Source organism: Onthophagus taurus, chromosome 7 (genome assembly GCF_036711975.1).
Source record: "Onthophagus taurus isolate NC chromosome 7, IU_Otau_3.0, whole genome shotgun sequence".
Taxonomy (NCBI): Eukaryota; Metazoa; Arthropoda; class Insecta; order Coleoptera; family Scarabaeidae; genus Onthophagus; species Onthophagus taurus.
Window position 1 is genome coordinate 11,623,605 of NC_091972.1, and position 20,869 is coordinate 11,644,473.

The 20,869-nt window shown below is 35.1% G+C and overlaps 1 protein-coding gene across 4 annotated transcripts in view; it reads left to right on the forward strand.

Annotated features, from left to right (window-relative positions):
- Window positions 1-20,869, forward strand: part of LOC111420900 (zinc finger protein 541) — a 158,564-nt gene that overhangs the window by 96,565 nt on the left and 41,130 nt on the right. For all 4 annotated transcript variants that reach the window (XM_023053956.2, XM_023053953.2, XM_071197289.1 and 1 more), the window contains one exon: window positions 17,129-17,390. In XM_023053956.2, the coding sequence (XP_022909724.1) occupies window positions 17,129-17,390 (262 nt within the window). The remainder of the gene's footprint in view (window positions 1-17,128; window positions 17,391-20,869) is intronic.

Sequence of the window (20,869 nt, forward strand, 5' to 3'; positions counted from 1 at the left end):
CGTTAACGCGTCGCGACGCCATCAATAATGTCCACGTTGACACTTCAACGAGGGTTTCGGCTTTGTTCTCTTTGTTCGCGAATGTGAAAGTTGTTCGAATTTTCACGTAGAGAGGCGATACAGAGACAAAATGAGAAAAAAATAGGAAAATGTGTTAAAAATTGAAAATCTTGCTTATTTGGATTAGTTTGTTTGAGATACGAAACGGATTTAATTATAATATTGTTAATATTTGCTGAGGATTAAATGTTGATAGAATGCGAATTGCGTCATCTGCCACCGTGAACGTGACGATGGGGTTTACTGTTATTAAGTTGATCACCCTTCCCATATGCAGAGCAAAACGTGTTGGAAAATAAACACAAAAAGGGTTAGAACCAAATTGAAAAACAAATCATCCTTTATTTTGGTTGATTAAGGAATTATCTTGCCGAATCACTGTATTATACGCCATTGGTTCCCCAATAACAAACATTTTGATAATAAAATATTTGTGCTAAAAAACATAGATGTTGACGCAGTTTAGTTTACATTTTCCGTCAAAAACGTCTTTGTTATCTTGATTCTCACTCATTGGTGCGTGTGCAGAAACGATCAAGCCCTGTCACGCACTATATCTGAATTGCACAACAACTAGCGGGGAAGATACTAAATTTACACCCTACTAAGCTTGCCTCACGAAGTGTCTAGTGCAAACCAAAAAAAAATAATTTGATTTTGTCGGGTAGGTATGTCTAGATGCAAGATTAATATCATGAACCCATGATATGGGCGATATTTAGCTACTTCCTAAGAACATCAGCATAAACAGATTTCGTTTCCGTGAAGTAATCTACGATAAGAAAAAGCTTGTTTTCCGACTGAAGTAACCGTTTTCCAAATTGGTTTTTTTTACCTATAAATTGGTTTATGTAAATGCAAAGGGTCAATTTTTATACATGTCATCGATCAATTATTTATTTTACTTATATTGTTGTTCTTGACGATAAAGTTTTCTGTTTTTCATCAGCTGAAATGCCACAGCTTACCTCTTTTGCTTCATAGATGTCATTTTTGTTTTTTATTATAAATTAAGTTTACACATTTTCTTTGTTTATTGTCTTATATCATCTAATTGACATAAATTATAAAATGTAAGGTGTAGTTTTCATCGATAATAATTTTAGCAATAGTTTTAATTAAAAAATTAACATAAAATCCAGTAGATTGAAGTAGCTGAAATTCACATTGAAACTGGTAACAGCTGAAACTGTGCGGAACCTACGGATATTAGGGTAAACCCTGCGTTATTATGAAAAATTATTTATTAAGGTTTCAATTAAAGTTTTAACTTCATTTTTGTTTGCACATGAGTTTTAGACAAAACAAAAGTTCAGTCAAAGGGAATGTTGGAATATACAGTATGCGGCAAAATTATGGAATAAATTTAATAAAACATTATTTTGCAAAAACAAATCTATTTTGGTTTTTCAAAACACTATTTGAGTCAACATTTTTTTTATTACGGAATATAAGAGTATTTTTTGTCGATGACGTCATAATTTAAAAACAAATGACTATCGGAAAGTGAATATGAGGTCAAAATGTGTGCTTTGAAAAACCAAAATGGACTTGTTTTGCCATTTTTGTAAAATAATGTTTATAAGCGTTTTAATATTTATTTTAGTTTTGGTATTGCTTAATTGTAAAAATGTATAACACACAGATTGCAAGTGATTGAGGTGTTTTAAAGCGGAATAAAGTCTAGGATTTCTCGGATTTTGCATCACATCCTATAAAAGAAGTTGAAAGTGCCCAAATTCGAACATCAAAACCTTTCTTTGAATTTTGTCGTCGATTCATGTGTTTTTCAACTATTGACGACTTCATCAATATAGTACATATAGTATTTCCAGCTTCAAACATACTGAAATTCAATTGGCAATTTGGTAAATCTGGATCAGATTAAGATCCGTAAACCTAGAGCAGTTTCAGGTTGCAACAATTTCTTCATCTTCTGTTTTGTATTAAACATCACGAAAATTTACAAATTCAACCTTCTGTCCATACTGCAAATATGAGAGTGTCGGTAGTAAATGAGCTAATTTTTCGAACTCGGGGTTATTCCAGGGCGATGCAATTTTTGATTTTTACTAAGAATAGTACTACATTTTTTACTGAAAATGAGATAAATTCACAAATTTACTCTGTCCCTACTAACCTGAGCTTGTCGATAGGCACAAAGTATTTTATGAATAGTTTGAGTATCTGATGCCAGTAGGCTTACAATGTGAATGTGACTAGATTTGGTCACTTTAGTTCTCAATTTAAGTTCTCATTTGTGAATCAGTTCTAAATTAGAACGTTCTTTTTATTGTATTCTTCAAAAAGTATACTGACACAAACTGAACCCATGTTTCCGGAAAAAACTTAAATTGAAGCGTAGAAAATGGATTGTCTAGGACACATTGCATTATAGTTTATGATAGGCATTTAGCATTAATTTAATTTTTTCATGGAAAACTGGAAATTTGAGGTTGCCTAGAAATTTTTATATGATTTCGACAAAACTTAACGATGTGTGTTTTTCTATGGAATCGATCTTCTTACATCAGGTCCTACAACATTCCTAATATATTCCTTCGTTAATTTTTACCTAACTGAACCTAGAAAATTTATATTTCAGAAACTCAAATCCTGCTCCATCTTTACTACTAGCAGGTGTTTTCACAAAATTCATAACTAAACCTAGTTTGATGTACGACAGCAGTAAAATGAAAATAGATTCAAATTAAAGAAACTTCAGAGAAATATGATAACCAACTCACTTCCCACAGCACATCTAACCAATGTCACAATATTGGTAATGATTATGATAAGATTGAAATAGATAGGGAACAAATTATTTTTGCGGTTGTACGTTTTTGTAATAGCTTACAATAATAATCCAATAGAGACCCGAAATGATCAGAAGGACATATCTTGGTGAAACAAATCCCTTAATTTTGATACTCCACTCTCTAAGACAAAAGAGAGTTGCAAAGGAGGTGTTCTAAATAGAAATCAATTCCAGCAGTGCAAGAAGAGTCTTAAAGATCTAATAGATTGATGTACGGATTGATGTAAAAAGGCTTTTTTTCTACCATTCAACAAACCAGGCCTATCGAAGCAAAATTTTTACAATTGGTATTGCCTGGAAATATAACTTGATTGAATAATGGTAAAATAATGATGTAAGATATCATACAAACTCAAAATCAGATAGAGTGATAGCCTAAAAAAATATGTTGCTTTTCCAATTACAATAACGTAGACAAAAATATTAGATTTTTTCTAAATATAACTTTCTTTAAAAGCTTAAAATCCAAAATCTTATCTACACTATATTTAATTCTACTTCACTTCTCAACTAGGTTATAACATTTTAAAACTATATCAAGGATTAATCACATACGAATAACTTTTTTCTAACTTATTGGGTCGTTAAAACACAAAAAGTATTAGAATCTAGGCCGAAGTATTTGTTAAAAATAATCAGAACGTTCAAGTGACCTTAGCGACCTTCAACGTTTTCGAGTCGTTGTCAGTTGCGAGGTCATGGTTAAAATTAAAGATTATCACCGTCAAAACTCACAACATCCATAAATAATACTACACTTTGTTTCTATTTTCTTTTTGTCAAGGTTTCAAAAAAATTTTTTTCAGCTCACTATATTCGCTCTACTTTTAATTTTAGTTTATTCAAACAAAAAATAACACTAAGGAAAAGATTTTACAACAAAATCGACAACCTTGGATCGTTCATGAACAAACATTGACGTCTACAATGAAAACATTTGCTGTATTTTTAATGAGTAAAATCAGAATATAAGATCTGTGAAATAGATCATGATTGGAATGTTTATGAAGATAAAAAAATAAAAAGTTTTAAGGCTTCATAAAAAAAGATTGTTTGATTAATGTATTACGAGGTAAAGCTTTTCTTTAATAAATCACACTTAAGTATAAATTAATTCTTAATTTGATTAATCGAAGAGGTTGATTATTGCTGGATTTTTTTAATAAATCCAGTTGGTAACCGTTTGTAAAGTAACATAGCTCCCTATAAATTGGGGCACTAACGGCTCCGTATGCTTCTGCTAAGTAAACGTTTACGAATTCCTACGGTGAGGTATTTTGATGAAGTGCCTCCAAGATAAATCACGTTTCGAATCTCCAGATTACGCAAGAGTTTCCGTTTGTAAACTTTGCTCGGTGACTAATACCAGTTAGATTACATTTATTACGTAATTCAGAAATTACCATGTTGCTAAATCAATAAGTAAAGTTAAAAAAAAAAAAAATAACAATTTTTTTAAACAAAACATGATGTGATTCGTTTTAAGTAAGTCCATTAAAATATTTACGACCAATTTTATTTATCGTTGATAAGCTGCTGTTAAAATTAAACCTGGAATAGCCAGTTTCAATTTATACGGCTTGTTATTAATGCAACCACTAAAAGCAGTATTGTTTGTTAGTTTATAAACCACAACGTTACATTTAATTAATAGGTTTACCCTTCTATATATTTCACTTTTCAATATACACATCCTCTTTTAGTTCTGACAAAATGCATTTTGAATACAACAAAGTTTCAACAATAATAATTATTATGATCATATTTTCAACATCAACAAATTTTTGTTCATCAAAACTTAGTGAATGTAAATGTACAAAAAACGAAAAAGGAATTGAAACATGTTTCGCTGAAAATCAACAAATGATGTCTTATCGTAGTGGAAAATATCATTTATGTATTCCTAAGAAAAAAGATAATGAAGAAATAAAAGAAATTAAAGAAATCGTTTCGAGTAATGTTTAGATTAACGAAAACGAGTGTAAACAAACAGAAAAAAAACCAAATTGACGTTTTATTGCAAAACACTTAATTTCCAGGGATGTTTATTCAGTTTCCAAAACATACATACAAATACCGCAAAGTGACGTATATCGATTCTCATTGTTTACAATCCGCTGTACATCAACGTTTTGGTCACCACTCATTCAGGGACATCGACGCGAAAACTGTATAAAACCAAACCGTTTCGATGTTAATCATTCAGTTCGAAACAAGTGCGCAGAGTGTATTAAAATTACAAAAAACAAGATAAAGTGAGTATATTTTTGGATTATGTAATAACTAACTTTTGTTTAATTTAATCATTATGAGTTTAATAACTTAATTTTATTTCATTAGAATGAAGCTTTTAGTCGTTTTATTATCAACATTTTTGGTAGTATTTGCTGACACTACATTAGAGACATGTTCATGTTGGGAAGGATATCGACCGGGTATGATAGGTGAAAAAGCTATGTGTGTCGGAATCAGACTTATGGCTTTAAAACCCTGTAATCTCCCCCAAGCACCGATGTGCATTTGCAATCACTTACCGGAAGTCACCGGAATTACCACTGATAATACCGGCACAAGATGCTCAAAATACATGCGAGGAATTGAAGTCGAACATTGGCCGTGTAAAAATCAAGACGAATGGGAGGCTTTTAAAAAAGAATTAGCCAACAAACCAATTGAAGAAAATTAGATAAAATTTGTAACGTACATTTTAATTTTTGTTTTTGTTTTTATTTTGATAATTTTAATAAAAAAAGTTACCTTTACATCTACCATATAAATTCCGTTTATACAAAGCGCATTCATAAAAAAGCATCTCTGTACGTGAACAAAGACTTCCAACCCAACCCATTCCATCTCTTTTGTCGAGAACCCGCATTGTTAGATAACTTTAAAAATGAATACGTCTTCCGCGAGAAAGGATGGGGTAGGGGTGGCGGCGGCGGCGCGAAATTTGTCACTTCCACCCGCGGCACGGGCAATTTATCAGGGCCCCTTTGTCTCAAAACAACCGAAATCATCCGGGCTAAACACGTACGCCGTGTGCATATACGACGCCGACCGAAGCCGACGCCCGCCGTCGACGACGCTGGCGTTCATGCAAAATTCATCCCCCATGAAGGGCACGTGCGCCAGACGCAGACAAATACGCCTATTTGGCCGCCGGCCGGGTTCTCCTCGACTCCGTCACACCCGTTTCCTCTTCCGGTCCGGGACGACAACGACAACGGCGTCGCAACGCTCTCATAATACGCCAACTATTGTTCTATGTAATGCATTACAGTAAAACCTCGATATAACGGACAAAATATTTTTAATTTTTATTGAACTAAAGATACTAGATCTAGCACTAGAAATATTCCGGTTTAACCGTGCGTCTCTAAAGACTGCTAAACTCGAATGTTTCTAGTGTTAGGTGTAGTTTTAGTTGTTGTTCATCGTTAGATTGTTGTATATTTTCCATTAAACTAAAAGTGGAACTAACACTAGATCTAACAAGGGAAGTAACACAACTGTGGCACACCGATTTCGACGAAATTTGGTACAGCTACAGAATGGACTAAGGTTTATATATTTTTTATATGTGCGGTAAAAGCCCCTGAGCCGAGTTTTAGGGGTTGAAAGTTTGGGGAAAAAGTACATTTTTTCATATATTTTGAAAACGAAAACTACTATCAAAATTTGGTAAATTGAAACTGATATTCATTTTTAATAAGCTTTCATTTGATTTATCATACATATACCACATGGTGAAAAGAGGCGAACTACCCTTATTTTTTCGGGTTTATTTAAAAACCACCCTATCGATTTTGATGGCGTTAAATACACTTGTAGTGCCTTCAAAAATATTAGTTAAATGTTTTCTTTTATTCATTGTAGATCAAAACCAGCGATGTTACGAGGGTTAACATGTAACTACTTTTCGTAAGAATGATAATAATAATAATAATAATCTCTTTATTTCCTCGCTTACAAAGAACAGAAGAAAACGTCCAGTTACAAGTTAAACTCGAAGAACTCGCTTAAATGATAGAAACAATGCTCCAATAACAATAACTTTAACTTACATTTAAATAATCTTAAATTTAGAGATTTCAACGGTCTCGGTAGGTGGTTGTATATTTTTACTCCTAAATAATTGGGACTCTTTGAGGTAATAGCCAAATTATGCTGTGCTATTATGTCTATGATGTGCTAAAGCTGTCAGGTATTTTGAAAATATTTTAAACAAAACCGTAAATTAGTCGCACAGTAAAATTTTTAGTGTAAAGTAAGGCATGTACGACATTTGGGGGTTAACCACCCCTTTAAAAATTAATTCTATTCTAGTAGTTACTTGTCGACTTTGGCAAAATATGTGACGGTATTTAGATAAATAAGTTATTTTATTTTTTTATGCGTTGAAGACTAATTAACAAAAGAAATGTTAGACAAATTCTTATGTTGAATGTTTAACCTACTTTACATCCTGAAACCAAATACATCTAGGGGCTATATTTGACCGGTTGTCCCTGCAGGTATGGATAAGTGTTTAAAATTAGTATCTGATGGCGTTACCAATAACTTCAGGACAATGTCCAACCCAAGAATTTGGAAAATATACATTTTGTAGCCAATTTTTCTTATATGCTGAAGTTAATTTTCCAGATTTTGATGCCAAAACGTAAATATTATCGGCTTTAAATATTGTATTTGCTACCCTCAGTCCAAACGTGTCAGAGGTTTCTTTTAAAACAATTTAAAGTAGGGAAAGAAGTTTTCCATCAGCAGATATTATGGGTTGAATGGTGTTATGCATTGTGGATGACGCCGAGATAGACTTTTAACTTTTAGCTATAACTGACAATCCTTTCCCAGTATTAGTCCATTATATCGAGATTTTACTGTACTTTACCAATAAAAAATTTGTTTTATACATATGATTTGATTTGCATATGAACCTCACTTTACCAATGTAGCTAAAGTGAGGTTCATATGCAAATCTGCATCAGATTGAGATTCGTAAACCTAGAGTAGCTGCAGGTTGCAGCAATTGCTTATTCTTGAGAAAATAAGTTCTGTTTTGTATTAAAAATCACGTACAAATTCAACCTTCTGTCCATACTGCAAATATGAGAGTGTCGGTAGTAAATGAGCTAATTTTTCGAACTTGGGGTTGCTCCAGGGCAATGGAATTTTTGATTTTTGCTAAGAATAGTTCTACATTTTCTACTGAAAATGACTTTGTCGATAGGCCCAAAGTATATTGGAGAGCCAATACGAATTATTTTATTACGCAATTTTATGAATAGTTTTATGAGTAAACCTGATTCTAGTAGTTTTAATATAATACTTAAAACTACTTTGTGTGAAAGTATGGTTCTGCCTTTGTTTAATTATTGCTTGCCTATTTATGGCCCTTGTTTGCATTCTGTGTGCGGGCGTAGAGTTCAGGAAGTCCAGAATGCCTTTATGAGATATATATTGCATCAGAAAGTTTGATAGAATTTCGCACAAATTGAAGGTTGAATATGAGGAACCGATGTACTCTGTGCTTCTTGGCTCTTTTCCATCAAATATTGCTATCGGGGAGCCTTATTATCTTTTAAGGAAAGTAAGATTTAGAGGTGATATTCATTCCATCAATATTAGAAATAGGAATTTGATTGCCCCTCCTGCTCATAGGACCTCTTTATTTGAAAGATTATTTACCTACAACATTTATGCCTATTATAACACCCTTCCGGTGGTATTTAAACGTTCAAGTGTGCAGTTTTTGAAATGCTTTTTACGAATGAATGATTGGGCTGGTGTTGAATCGGTTGCTTCTTCGGCAAGGTGATTAATGTATATCTAAAATTGGTTTTCTATTGCAATTTTTGGCGAATTTCTTTTATTATTTTATTTTGTCTTAATTATAGGCATATGTTTCATTTTAAGTTTTTTCAGAACATGCAAGCAGGGTTCAGTGTAGGAACAGGGAGTGTATATAGGTTCCCCAAGTATTTGTTTTATATACACATTATTATTATTAGACTTACAATGTCGAGGGTAGGAGGATGGCACTAGATTTGGTCACTTTAGTTCTCAATATGAGTGGATGTATACATCGAAGTTTGTCATTGTTGCGATCAATTACTATCCCATTTGTGAATCAGTTGCACATATGAAAGCGTTCTCCATGTTCATTACTAACTGAACCCATGTTTTCCCGAAAAAACTTAAATTGAAGTGTAAAAAATGAATTTCCTAAGACATATTGATGAAGACGAAACTTTCTAGTTCTAGGTCTACTGTTAGTTCTAATTTGGTCATTTAGCGTTAGATTATTGTATATTTTTGTTGAACAAAAAGTGGAACTAACGCTAGATTTAAGTAAGTAACTAGCACTAGCCCGTGCATGACGTCACGAACGGGCCTTCGAGCTATGAACCTGTTCTCGGGATATAACCAGGTAGACTTTTAACGTTTGGCTATAACGGACACTTCCTTCCTAATATTAGTTCATTATATCGAGATTTTACTGTACAGGGTGTCCAAATTTCGATGGGTTTGCAGGGTATCTCAGTTATTATGAAAGATAGAAAGTTGTGGCTTTCGCGAACCTGAGCTACTTTTTTGTGAAACTTACAATGGCACAAACCAAATTTTTATAGCCCTCTTTGTTTTTGATATACAGGGAGTGTATGAAATTTAAGATTTTCAGACACCTCCTGTATCTCGGCTATCGGGAAACTTAGTAAAAAAGTAAAAACGGGTTCTAATAGATTTTTTCACGTGGAATCCAATGGTACACGTAGAATTTTTCTAGTCATCACGGTTTTTGAGTTATAAACACAAATCAAATACTGAATACTCAACTTCTAAAATACTTAACTCTTTATAACTCAAAAACCGTGATGACTAGAAAAGTTCTACGTGCACCATTGGATTCTACGTGAAAAAATCTATTAGAACCCGTTTTTACGTTTCCGGATAGCCGAGATACAGGAGGTGTCTGAAAATCGTAAATTTTTAAACACTCCCGTATATCAAAAACGAAGAGGTCTATGAAAATTTGGTTTGCGCCATTGTAAGTTTCACAAAAAAGTAGCTCAGGTTCGCGAAAGCCGCAACTTTCTATTTTTCATAATAACTGAGATACCCTGCAAACCCATCGAAATTTGGACACCCTGTACTGTACCAATAAGAAATTTGTTGTAAATAATCTATAAAATATTTGTGGTTATTTGATCGTAAGTGCAAACCACTTGACTATTAAAAATCGAATGGTAAATGTTCGTACGGTTCACTAATCGTCCTCGTTTTGGCAACGGCAGCATGAAAAAAAAACTGAAAACTCTGAAAAAGTTCGTGCAACGCAAAACGGTTGAGTGAAGCCCATTCGGGCGAACAATAATAACAAGCGCACCGTTCGAAAGCGGACACGGCTTATTGCAAAAGGGATGCGAACGAGGTTCATTGTTTGGTAGCCGTATCGTCCTGGAGGGTTCCACTCTGTTTATAATTAATTAGTCGGAACGTTGTATGGTGCTTATTATTGAAAACCGGGTTCGCAAATCCGCCTATGGAACGGGAAACACAAGGAATTTATAGAAAAAATTAAAATATGATGGATGCGCTCGGTACGGTATTGTCGTTTTGGAGCTCGAATTACAGTTTGAATCAATGACGTCCTTCGAAACCTGCGTAGCCCCCTGTTTTGCTAACGAGCTACGCCCCGAGCTCTCTAAGAAGAGCAAGCGGGCGGCATTAATTTCATTACCCTTCTCCTCGTCAAACATTACGTCTTATGAGGGTTGGGAAAGGGCGACGATGACGAACTGTGTATATTTTCTGGCTCGCCTAGAAATTCTTTCTAGAATTGCAACCGGATATTAATTATATGTCACCTTTGTGTTTGGGGTTGGTAGAAGGGACAGGTGCGAAAATTTTGCTTTTCCGCCCGTTGGTTTGTAAAAGCAACTGTCAGTATTCAACTCGATTTTTTCCATTTTTTTTCTGTCGCTTTTAAACGACGACTGCCGCTTTTATACTACATCAAATGAATAGACTCCTAATGAAAAATGTCGTCACAAAAACGATTTCCACTTAGTTTAATTGCGAAAATGTGAACAAAAACATTTCTCGTTTTGGTGCCGGAACACGTTCGAGAGGTTTCTTCTCGAGGAAAAATTTAATAAATCCCCAATTTCGAAGAACAATAATTTCGAACCCCTTGGAAATTTCCGCGACGCCAAGCGAGAATTTCATCAATCAGCGGTGCCCGGAACCGTGGAAACGTGGAGGGACGACGATCCGAGAAGTAACACGTCGTCTCCGATCCGTGATCGTCGCGGCAAATTTCCCGAACCATATCGGACCACGTTGATTAAACTAACGAAGTTGAAATTCGGCCACCGAGCGTGCCAATTTGTTATTATTGTGTATAACAACCTAATTATAAAAGTTTCCGGGCATCTGCTTAGGAACACTCTGAAACAACTCGCTTCTGGGTCGTTGCGGAAATTGTAAAACTAAAAAAGAAATTATAAAACTTATAGTTTAGTTAATCTCCGGTGATGGGGGTGGAAAGCCAATATAATTTTATCCGTTTTCCCAGGAATATAGGGCGGAGAGAACATACTGTTGTAATCTCAAGCTGTAAATTTTGATACCCGAACACGCCTCCAAACGGCGAGTACCCGGTGTTACTGTGGTGGAGCTCTCTGTATCGGACGCAATAATACGTCGGTTAGCAGGCGATATACGTTAGTCATAAAGTCACCGATGTAGATTAACGCCGCCAGAGGGCGTCGGGTTAACCGTAATTGAAGGCGGAGATACGCCGGCCACAGCGTTACGCGATTGTGCGACGCCCTTTGCCCTAAATATCCGACGATCCACGTCTCGCATATCTAATTATTATAACCGGAGAGAGAGTTCGTGACCGTCCCTATCTTCACGTCTCACGATTTATTGAATAAAACGAACTCTGTTCAACACAAGAAATTTCATTCCTCTATCTAATCCAACAAATATTTGGTAACAAAATGATAATAAAAGTATTAAGGCAGAGAAACAAATATCAATTCCTAAAATAGTAACTTTTTTTGTATCTACGCTTCTATTTTAGAAGGTTGATGAGTTTGACTACACTATGTCATTGTACATTCAAATACCTAAAAAGTCTAATTTCGAAAGCTTTAATTATATACACCAAAGACAGAGATGAGAAGACCAACTAGCTGAAGAATCATTTTCTTGCTTGGAGTTAATGTAATATATGGTGTTTTCTGTAATAACTAACCGTCATGTGTCCAGCTCTCATACTATCATTCATGTGGTCCACCAGAAAGATTTTTCGATGTAAGTTATTCTTCCTTTACCCACATCGCCTATTTATCGTCCTCCATTTTATTGACATGGTCTCTTCAGTATCGTTCAGTATAGTTGTTCTCGTATTACAACACTCCTAATCTAGTCACTTAATATTACGTTTCTAATCGATAGCAATGTTCTCATTTCTACACTTCTAACCATACTTTTTATTTTAGAAGCTTTTGCTATTTTCACTCCCAAATAAGTGCAGTTCATGTTTTATGTGATCAGATACTGCCTTTATCATCTGTTATATACTATGTGTACAATTTCATGTATTGAGTTGTGGGTTGGCTTTCAGATACCAAGAATATCAGCATAGAAAAATCACTGTGTTAAACTGAACGAATTCTCTTTAAGACCTGAATATACAGGGTGTTTACGGTCTTGTGATTTTATTTTCAAGGGGTGCTTAAACATCTTAAAAGAAGGTTATTAAGGTAAAAATGTCTTATTAAAAGTTGCATAATAAGAGAAATATTACTGCTAAAAGTTTTTTGATTTAAGTAATTAATTTGATTCAATAAACATAAGACCATTGCTATCCAGTGCCCATAGTTTAACTAACGAAAGCAAAAATATCTTTTCTGTTGTTACTGCACTGTTGGTTTGACATAAATTTTCCGAATAATTCCTAATAAGGAAAGCAAAAATGATCAATCGCACCAATAGCTAATACTTGCTGCTAATATCTTGCTGCTGCAAGATCCTTCTAGTAGTATTGGACAAATATCTCGCCAATTAAATGTTTTACAAAAAGTACAACCTGAAAATCGTTTACAATTTTGCCAATGGTTTCTAGAAAAACATTCTAAAAATCCAAACTTTTCTTCACTGGTATTGACGACTGATGAAGCAACATTTACACGCAACGGCATAAATAACTGTCATAATACTCTTTCGTAATCATTTTTAGCACAAATTTTCGATAAACGTTTGGGCCCTTTTTTGCAAAATGACTTGACAGAACTATTGGAAGAAGTTCCTTTGAATGTGCGTCGACAAATGTGGTTTCTTCAAGATAGCGCACCGCCACATGGCCTCCTCGGTCACCTTGATCCCCTTGATTTCTATTTATGGGGCGTTATGAAGACCATGTATACACTAACAAAATAATTGACTTAGATGATCTTCTCTAACCGGGTTGAGGCAACTGCGGAGACAGTACGAAGGGAAAACCAAGGCCTAGTAAATTATGCCAATTCATGGATACGTTGAGCAAAAAGCCTTTTCAGTTAATATGCTTAAAAATAAAAAATACAGACCACAAAAATTTTTTTATCTGTAATATCTCTGTTATTATGCAAGTTTTGTTAAAACTTTTTTACGTTAATAAGATGTTTAAGCAGCCCTTGAAAATAAAATCACAAGACCGTAAACACCCTGTATAGTGTGTATAAAAAAGACTTGAGATTGCAAGATTGTCTGCATAACAAGCGGGCCATTACAAAAATATGTAAAAGTATGAAATTAGTTTTGATAGACTTTTTTAATTATCAACATTAAGCAGTATCTATGTAGACCAATAAGCAGTATCTTACTATCCTAAAATAATAAGCATATAAAAGAATTTAACCTAAGGTATACCCAAAAGTACTCACTACTGGAAAATTTTATCATGTGACGTTAGAAACAGAAAAGTGATAAACTTCTGACAAATGGATAGAGATTTAAAGGAAATCTTCTGAAAATCCCTTAAATCGTCCCTCAGCTTAACTGATTTATTGTGAAAAACCACATTACTTAAATCTTTTTTGAGTCGAACCTAGACGCCTAATTAAAATAGATTTCAGAATAACTCCTTTTAAGTTCCTTACAAAAGGGGTCAATATAAAACCGCAATCATTTATGTCAGCCACAAATGCAATTAATCGAAATCAATAATACAGAAGGACTGAACGTTCATACGAGCTCGTTTAAGGTAGCCACTCGAGATTGAATAAAAAAGAATAGGAAGGATAACAAATATTTATCATTTCAGAGCTTTCCTTAGATTTTTGGTTTTGACTGTGATTTTGTCGCCTTAGTAAGTTCACCAACTTAAAAGGTATAATTCTTTTCAGTCTTCTTATTCCTGCATTATCTAAGAATTACGTCGCCTCGATTTTGTAGAAGCCTTTCTTCCCGATGTTGTTAAATAACAATAGAATATTAAATAGTGTCTGTTGCCAACTCTTTCTGGATATCGCTATTAGGAATATTCCATCGAACGTTGATGATATTCCTCAGTACTTTGTTTTAAATAACTTTGATTATATTTATGTTATGTTGTGTACCCCAACGTTAGATATCAAATGTATAGATTAGTACAATATTTGCTTCTTTAAAATCTTTTTAAAACCGTGCGATTACTATCCATAAACGTTTGATAGAACCATTTGGAATAGGAAATCCACATATGTAAGTTCAGAGGCAACACGTTATTATTAAAATTTTAAAGATTTTTTAGAAGGTTATAGGCGTTTACAACCACACATATATTGCTGTAATTTTCGAGAAAAAAATTGCTACTAATACACTCACAAAGATTCTGTTGATCATTTAAGCAGTAATTTACACAGTTTGTCAACAATATCAAATTCAATAACAATACAAGGATGTCCACATTTAAATGACACAGAACTTAGTGAAAAGCGAAACATTCAATTGATGATATTCGTCAATTTCAAGCTAGTTAGGTAAGAAAGAAAGCAAAATTTTTTTCTGATTCTATAATACTCAATCATCATGTATCAATGCGTTACAGAAGATACTTTTTGCTGTATTAGTAAAGATAGGTCTGTAACATAAAGAAATTTAAAGTTGTAATAGGCCTTTCAGAGACCTGCATTCAGATGCATATCAAATACAAACCGATTATACGTCATGTCACCTAAGTTTCTATTAATAGGAACAGTATTTGTTGAATTGCCTGCTATGGCCAAACGTATTCTTCTACGCAGAATTCATATATCAGTAAAATGTTTGTGAGCGTAAATCTAAAAGAAAATAATCAATATTACAACAATGTAAAAATAGTGCTTGAGTCGAAAAATTGTTCCTGCAAGACTTGATGGGGGAAAAAAGAAAAGAGGAGTCTCTCCAAATTACAAAAAATGAGAGGTACAATGAAGACATGGGATGAAAACATTCAACTCCGAGAAACTTACGGTTCAATTTTGAGTTCTATGGCAACCTTGTTAATTTGAATATGTAGCAGAGTTAAAGAGGCAAAGTAAATGCAAGGAAGGCATGCAGCTATAAATTATATCAACAATAAATTTGTCAAAAAAAAATAAGGACGTGCTGTAGCAAAGAGACCAGAGGAAAGTTAAGTGATTCTCTGAAGTTATACTTCTGTGGCAATTCTATAGGAAAAGGGGAGGCTTTTGGACACAAGCAGCGAAAAAATACAATCTATCACCACCCACCACGCCCTATAAAAACCAAGATCGGATATCTGTTCAAAGAATTTCTACTCCTCTTTTTAAAAAGGGTTGGGTTGAGTTGGTGAAATAGAAATCGAATTACTTTGCAAAATTACCACTTCCCTTTGAAGACATAAACTTAATTTTGAAGCAATAGTGGGTTGAACTCTATTTTATATATTTTCTAAATCTTTCGTGCGCGCAGTTCAGTTTTTTGTTCCTGCAAAACAATTTTCTTATAATCAAAAGTTTTTTTTTTAATTTTAGTTACCTTGGTTGTTTCTCAGTCAATTACAATTCCTTTTCGTCATCGATCAGTGATTTGTCTTTTTTATTTATTGTATTAACACCATAGTAATAAAAGATAAAAAATAGTAACGTTAATAACAACAAAAATCATAACTCTGGAAACACTTCAACTCCAACCATGCGTTTTTTATTATGTTACACAATTTCGTTTTTTGGCTTTTACGATTTGCTTGTTGCCAATATTTCACACCCGTGAATTTACGAGGACAAGTAAACACATTAAGCGATCGACCCTTCGAAAGGGGTTCGAGTTTTGGCCGCCCGGCAAGGTCTGATTTACAACTTCGAATTTCCCCCCGTTAAACGGCCTCCCTGGTGGCCCCCTGCGAAATAATTTTCTGGGTACCCAGTCGTCCGTGAAACTTTATGAAACATCGTCTTGGAGACCCCCGCATTTTTCGTTCTTCATCCTAGCCACCGTCAGATGGCACCAAACGGCTATGACGTCATAAATTTTTAAGGAAAACCAGCTTAATCGTGTAAGGTTTTACGAATCGTAATATTAATTTGAATTTTATGGATTTTTTGAAAAATTGAGGTAAACTTAATTTGGCGAAAAATTAAAAGTGATTGAGTCGATTTATTATTGCGTCGTAAAAATGGTTCGAGTTAATTTTTAGTACAATGTGGATTGTTGTCAAGATTTTCTCGATATTTTTTTTATTTTTGTTTATTTTGGTAACTGGGGAACCACCAGAGTTTCGTACGTTTAATTAATTAATTAAATACTAGTTTATTGTGATACATTTTTTGTAGCTCTTCCTTCGAGATGTAGAGACGGAGAAACACGTACAACAACTCGAGGTTGTCAATCATGTACGTGTTATCAACATGAATGGGATTGTATTCCCCTTCCTTGTGGTTACCGCGATCGAATGAATTCTTTTAAACCTTTGTAAAAATGAAACGAATTAAAAAAATTGCTAGTAGAAATTGAATCAGTTTATTTATATCCCCTATTATTGAATGATCGGCGATTAAGGGCCTGTTTCCCATTTTATTTAGCACTTGGCACGCGATCAAGGAATATGGCAATCCACTTATTAGTAATCACAAAAGCGTTCGTGTACCTAAAGCACACAACACCCCTTATTGATTTTCACATCACCCTAGACTCTTTAAACAAGAAGTTAATCGATGATCTCCAAACCCCATCCAACTTCAAGTACAGTAATTTTGTTTCCATTTTTGATTACAGGGTGTCCACGAAATTACAGGTGTTCGCCTACCCCTCCAACACTATACCGGAAGCCATGCTGTGTTCATGTACAGTACAGCCAGTGACGGCAACGTCACCCTTCAATTGAAAGAACCTGATGACTTGGATAGGACAAGTCTTGCGGCCGTTCTTGCCAGGCTGCAAGATGACTCATCTTTTTCAATTTCTTATCAAGATGCCGATATGTTGTCCGATGGTAGCATCGATGTCTTGCTCGGAACCGGTCCTGGTAGTCAACAAGGTAAGAAAATTGAAATTTAATTGAAAAAATGTTCCCATGTAAAATAGGACGGTTTAAACCGGAAGGCAATTAGGTCCCTCTAGTGGCGGGCGGTCCAACAAACTGAGGGATTGCCTACGCAAACATGTTTACGCTGGCTATACGAGGACCGCTCGGGGGTGTGATAAATCAGAATCCTTTTTCAAAGGATCCAGGGATTGGTTATCCCATTTTCCTTTCAGAGGCGGTTCCATTTAACCAGAAACGGATTTGTTGGATGTCTGGGAAATAAAAAAAACTAAATAAACTAGTTCTATTACGTAACAACATAAAGAACCATAACATCTAATCTTAACAATTTATTTTCTTTTCCAAGAAACAGCATGTGATCTAAGCAATACACCACGTGTGTGTTTATCGAAGTAAAAAGGAACCATTCGAATATTACCTTGTTTATTCTTATATAAAACGTAGGTGACAACACAATCAATTATCTACAGACATGTATTGTGACAAGGCGTAACCCAAGATCATGTCAAGTGAAAGAATCGAAGTCGCTGAGATTCTTTGTCCCGTGAAGAACACGCTTCCGTTACTCCTAATCCCTATTTCCCCCCAGGTCTGAACGAACCAAGACTTGGGAAAACTTTTACATTAACGATTTCCTACCAGGTCAGCATTAAGGGATTATTTTGTTTTCGCCTGAGCTTGATTTACCCTGTCCGTTTTCGTCACAATGTTTCTTTTTTGTTTTGGTTGAGAACACTTGTTTCATTCTATTTTTGGTATGTATAATTTAGAAAAAAAATAGTTTTCCTCGTAAATCTTCCTAAAAATAAATATCCTTCAACCCAACGACTCTTATCTAGACGTAATTTCGACGAAAATTCTCGGACAGTTACCCGGAATTATATTAATAATTGCACTGGCGAAACCACCGTTCCAAATTTGCATGATAATAGCACTTCAGGGCCGTACTCGACGAGAGGGTGTCGTTTTTTTTTTCGTTCTCCTGGAAATTATTTTCAAACTCGCGAACGCCGGGTGGGTCGAACAAAAGACATTTGTATGTAAAAATGTTCGCGTACGGAAGCGAAGGCGTCGCGACGAACGTTATTTATGGAAGTTTCGACGAGAAAGTTTTGTGTTCTGGCGATAAAAGGCGCAGATGAATTCTTAATACGCATGTCTTCGGGCGATTATGAAAGTTCCGCGCCCTCGTTGACAGATTAAGAGGCCCAAACTAGCCGGTAATGAACTCGAGCCGCTTCAGAAAGAGAATTTTAATGTTTGCTTGATGAGATGTAAGTGACTTTGCGGAAGTTTCCCGGCGAGATAAGAGAAGATGCGTGTTATCCGAATTTACCTCTCTTCGGATAACTGATGTAATTGGATTTTCCAAAGTTTCTGACACGTTAACAGCTATTTCAAGTTATATCTTAATAATATACGAAGATGAAGTAGATTAGGAAGCAAAACGGATGGAAAAAAGGAGAAACTATTACCAAGTAGTGTGCGCATAACTATGTTATGGCTCTTGTGAAAATGACTCCACAAATCAAAAAGTGGAGACGGGGAGTTGGTTTCCGCCGGGAGAAAATGGGGAAATTCATCTCGTTACAATGTAAAACTATTCTTGGTAAAAGAAAGTAAGGGCACGAGACGGAAAGGCGGGGCGGAACCGCATATAGAGCGCGTCCCATTCCGAAGATTTGCATGCGCTTTTATCCCCAGAGAGTGGCGACCCCTGGATGCGACTCTAGCATCGATGCACCATCCCGAATTTAGCCGCTTTATGGTTATTTTATGCGAACTGGGTATTTATGGCAACCGCCCACATCGCGCAACATTTTCTTTTTATTTCAATTTAACCCCCTTCTTATTTAACACGTACATTGTCGACACCTTTAGAATCTTAAAAAATCATGTTATATTCACATTTTCATCTCTGCAATTTATAATTCCTGAAAAGAATTGTCTATAGATATTAAATAAATAAGTTAAGACCTGCATACCGAACGAACCTAATTCAGAAATCTAATTAGCTCAGTAAGATTGCGAAGCCAACGATACAAAGTCGATTTCACCACCGAAGAAGAGAAGACGACCGCCGTCGCACCGGAGAGAAGGAATTGTGCATTGCGAAATTAATTTCCCGCCTCCTTTATTACCTTGGATATTTCACCGCACCTGCTTCGAATGTAATTTCCATCCCCTAACGTCTTCAACCCCCTGGTTCATCATCCCTCTATACTCTCTCCGGTTCCTCTAATAGTTCATAAATAATTCATACGCAAAGAAATGAAATGTTGCTTTCATTTAATCAAACGCCGCAACGGCAGCGCGCCGGACGGAGAATTACGAAAAAACCGTTGTCACAGTAGGCAATTTATTTGACTTATAAGGCCTTGTAAGATATTAATCTTAAATGAGGAAAAATTTTTATACTAAAATTACGAAATATTAGATAAGGACAAAGAAAGAACGACATTTAGGTTACCTAAAGTCGTATAAAATTTAAAAAGAAAGGTTTTGTATTGTTGTTAATAAATTAATATTAAACCGTTTTACGCAACTATTATTAAAAGTTATCACACCTATATTGTTTTTGAAACCTGTAAGATGTTTTACAAACTTTTATTAATGCATCTTTTAGCATGTAGTTTGCACTTAAGGCGTGGATTTGAGAATGCAACCTAAGTCAGGAAAGAAACCCTAGAAGAAAGCTTACACCATTATTTTAAATGTGAGGGATTTGCTACTATGCCATTATACCCTCCGCATCCTATGGCGGTGCAGTTCAGTGTCCAACCTTGGGCTCCTTCATCTTTAGTCTCCACACCTCCCTAAATTTTCCTTCTCTCTTCCAATTCCTGCATGCCAGCAATTTTCTTGCTACCACATCGACTCTTTCTTCCCATCTTCTCCATGGTCTTCTCTTTGGTCTTACTCCCTACATTTACCTATTTATCGAAATTCAGGTAGCTTTTCTTCTTCCATTCTGGCAACATGCCCAGCCCATTGAATTCCTATATAACTGGACCTTTACTTCATTGAGGTTGAAATATAATTGATGATTGTATCGAATTCTCCATTCGATGTTTTCCTGTACTACGCCCAGAATTCTCCTCAGAATCTTCTTCTCGAATATATTTACACATTCTGTTAGTTTCTACGTTAATGTCCACGTTTCGCAGCTATACGTAAGGATGGTCTTATATATTCTGATTTTTATATCGCAAGCATAACTCTCACTCGTATCTCTCCCTCCTCTCCACCAAGGATTGTTAGCTCCACTCCAGATATTTAAACTCTTGTACAGGTTTGATTTGGTTTTCTGTAATCTTGTTGGACAATCTTGTAGTTCAACTTTGAACTAAGCTTCTTTCCTTGTTCTGCTCACGATATTAATATCGTCTGTGTATGCAGCCAGTTGGACGATTTTATTGATCAGCAGGTTGGCTCGTCCTATTTTCATCTTCCTGACGACGTATTCAAGT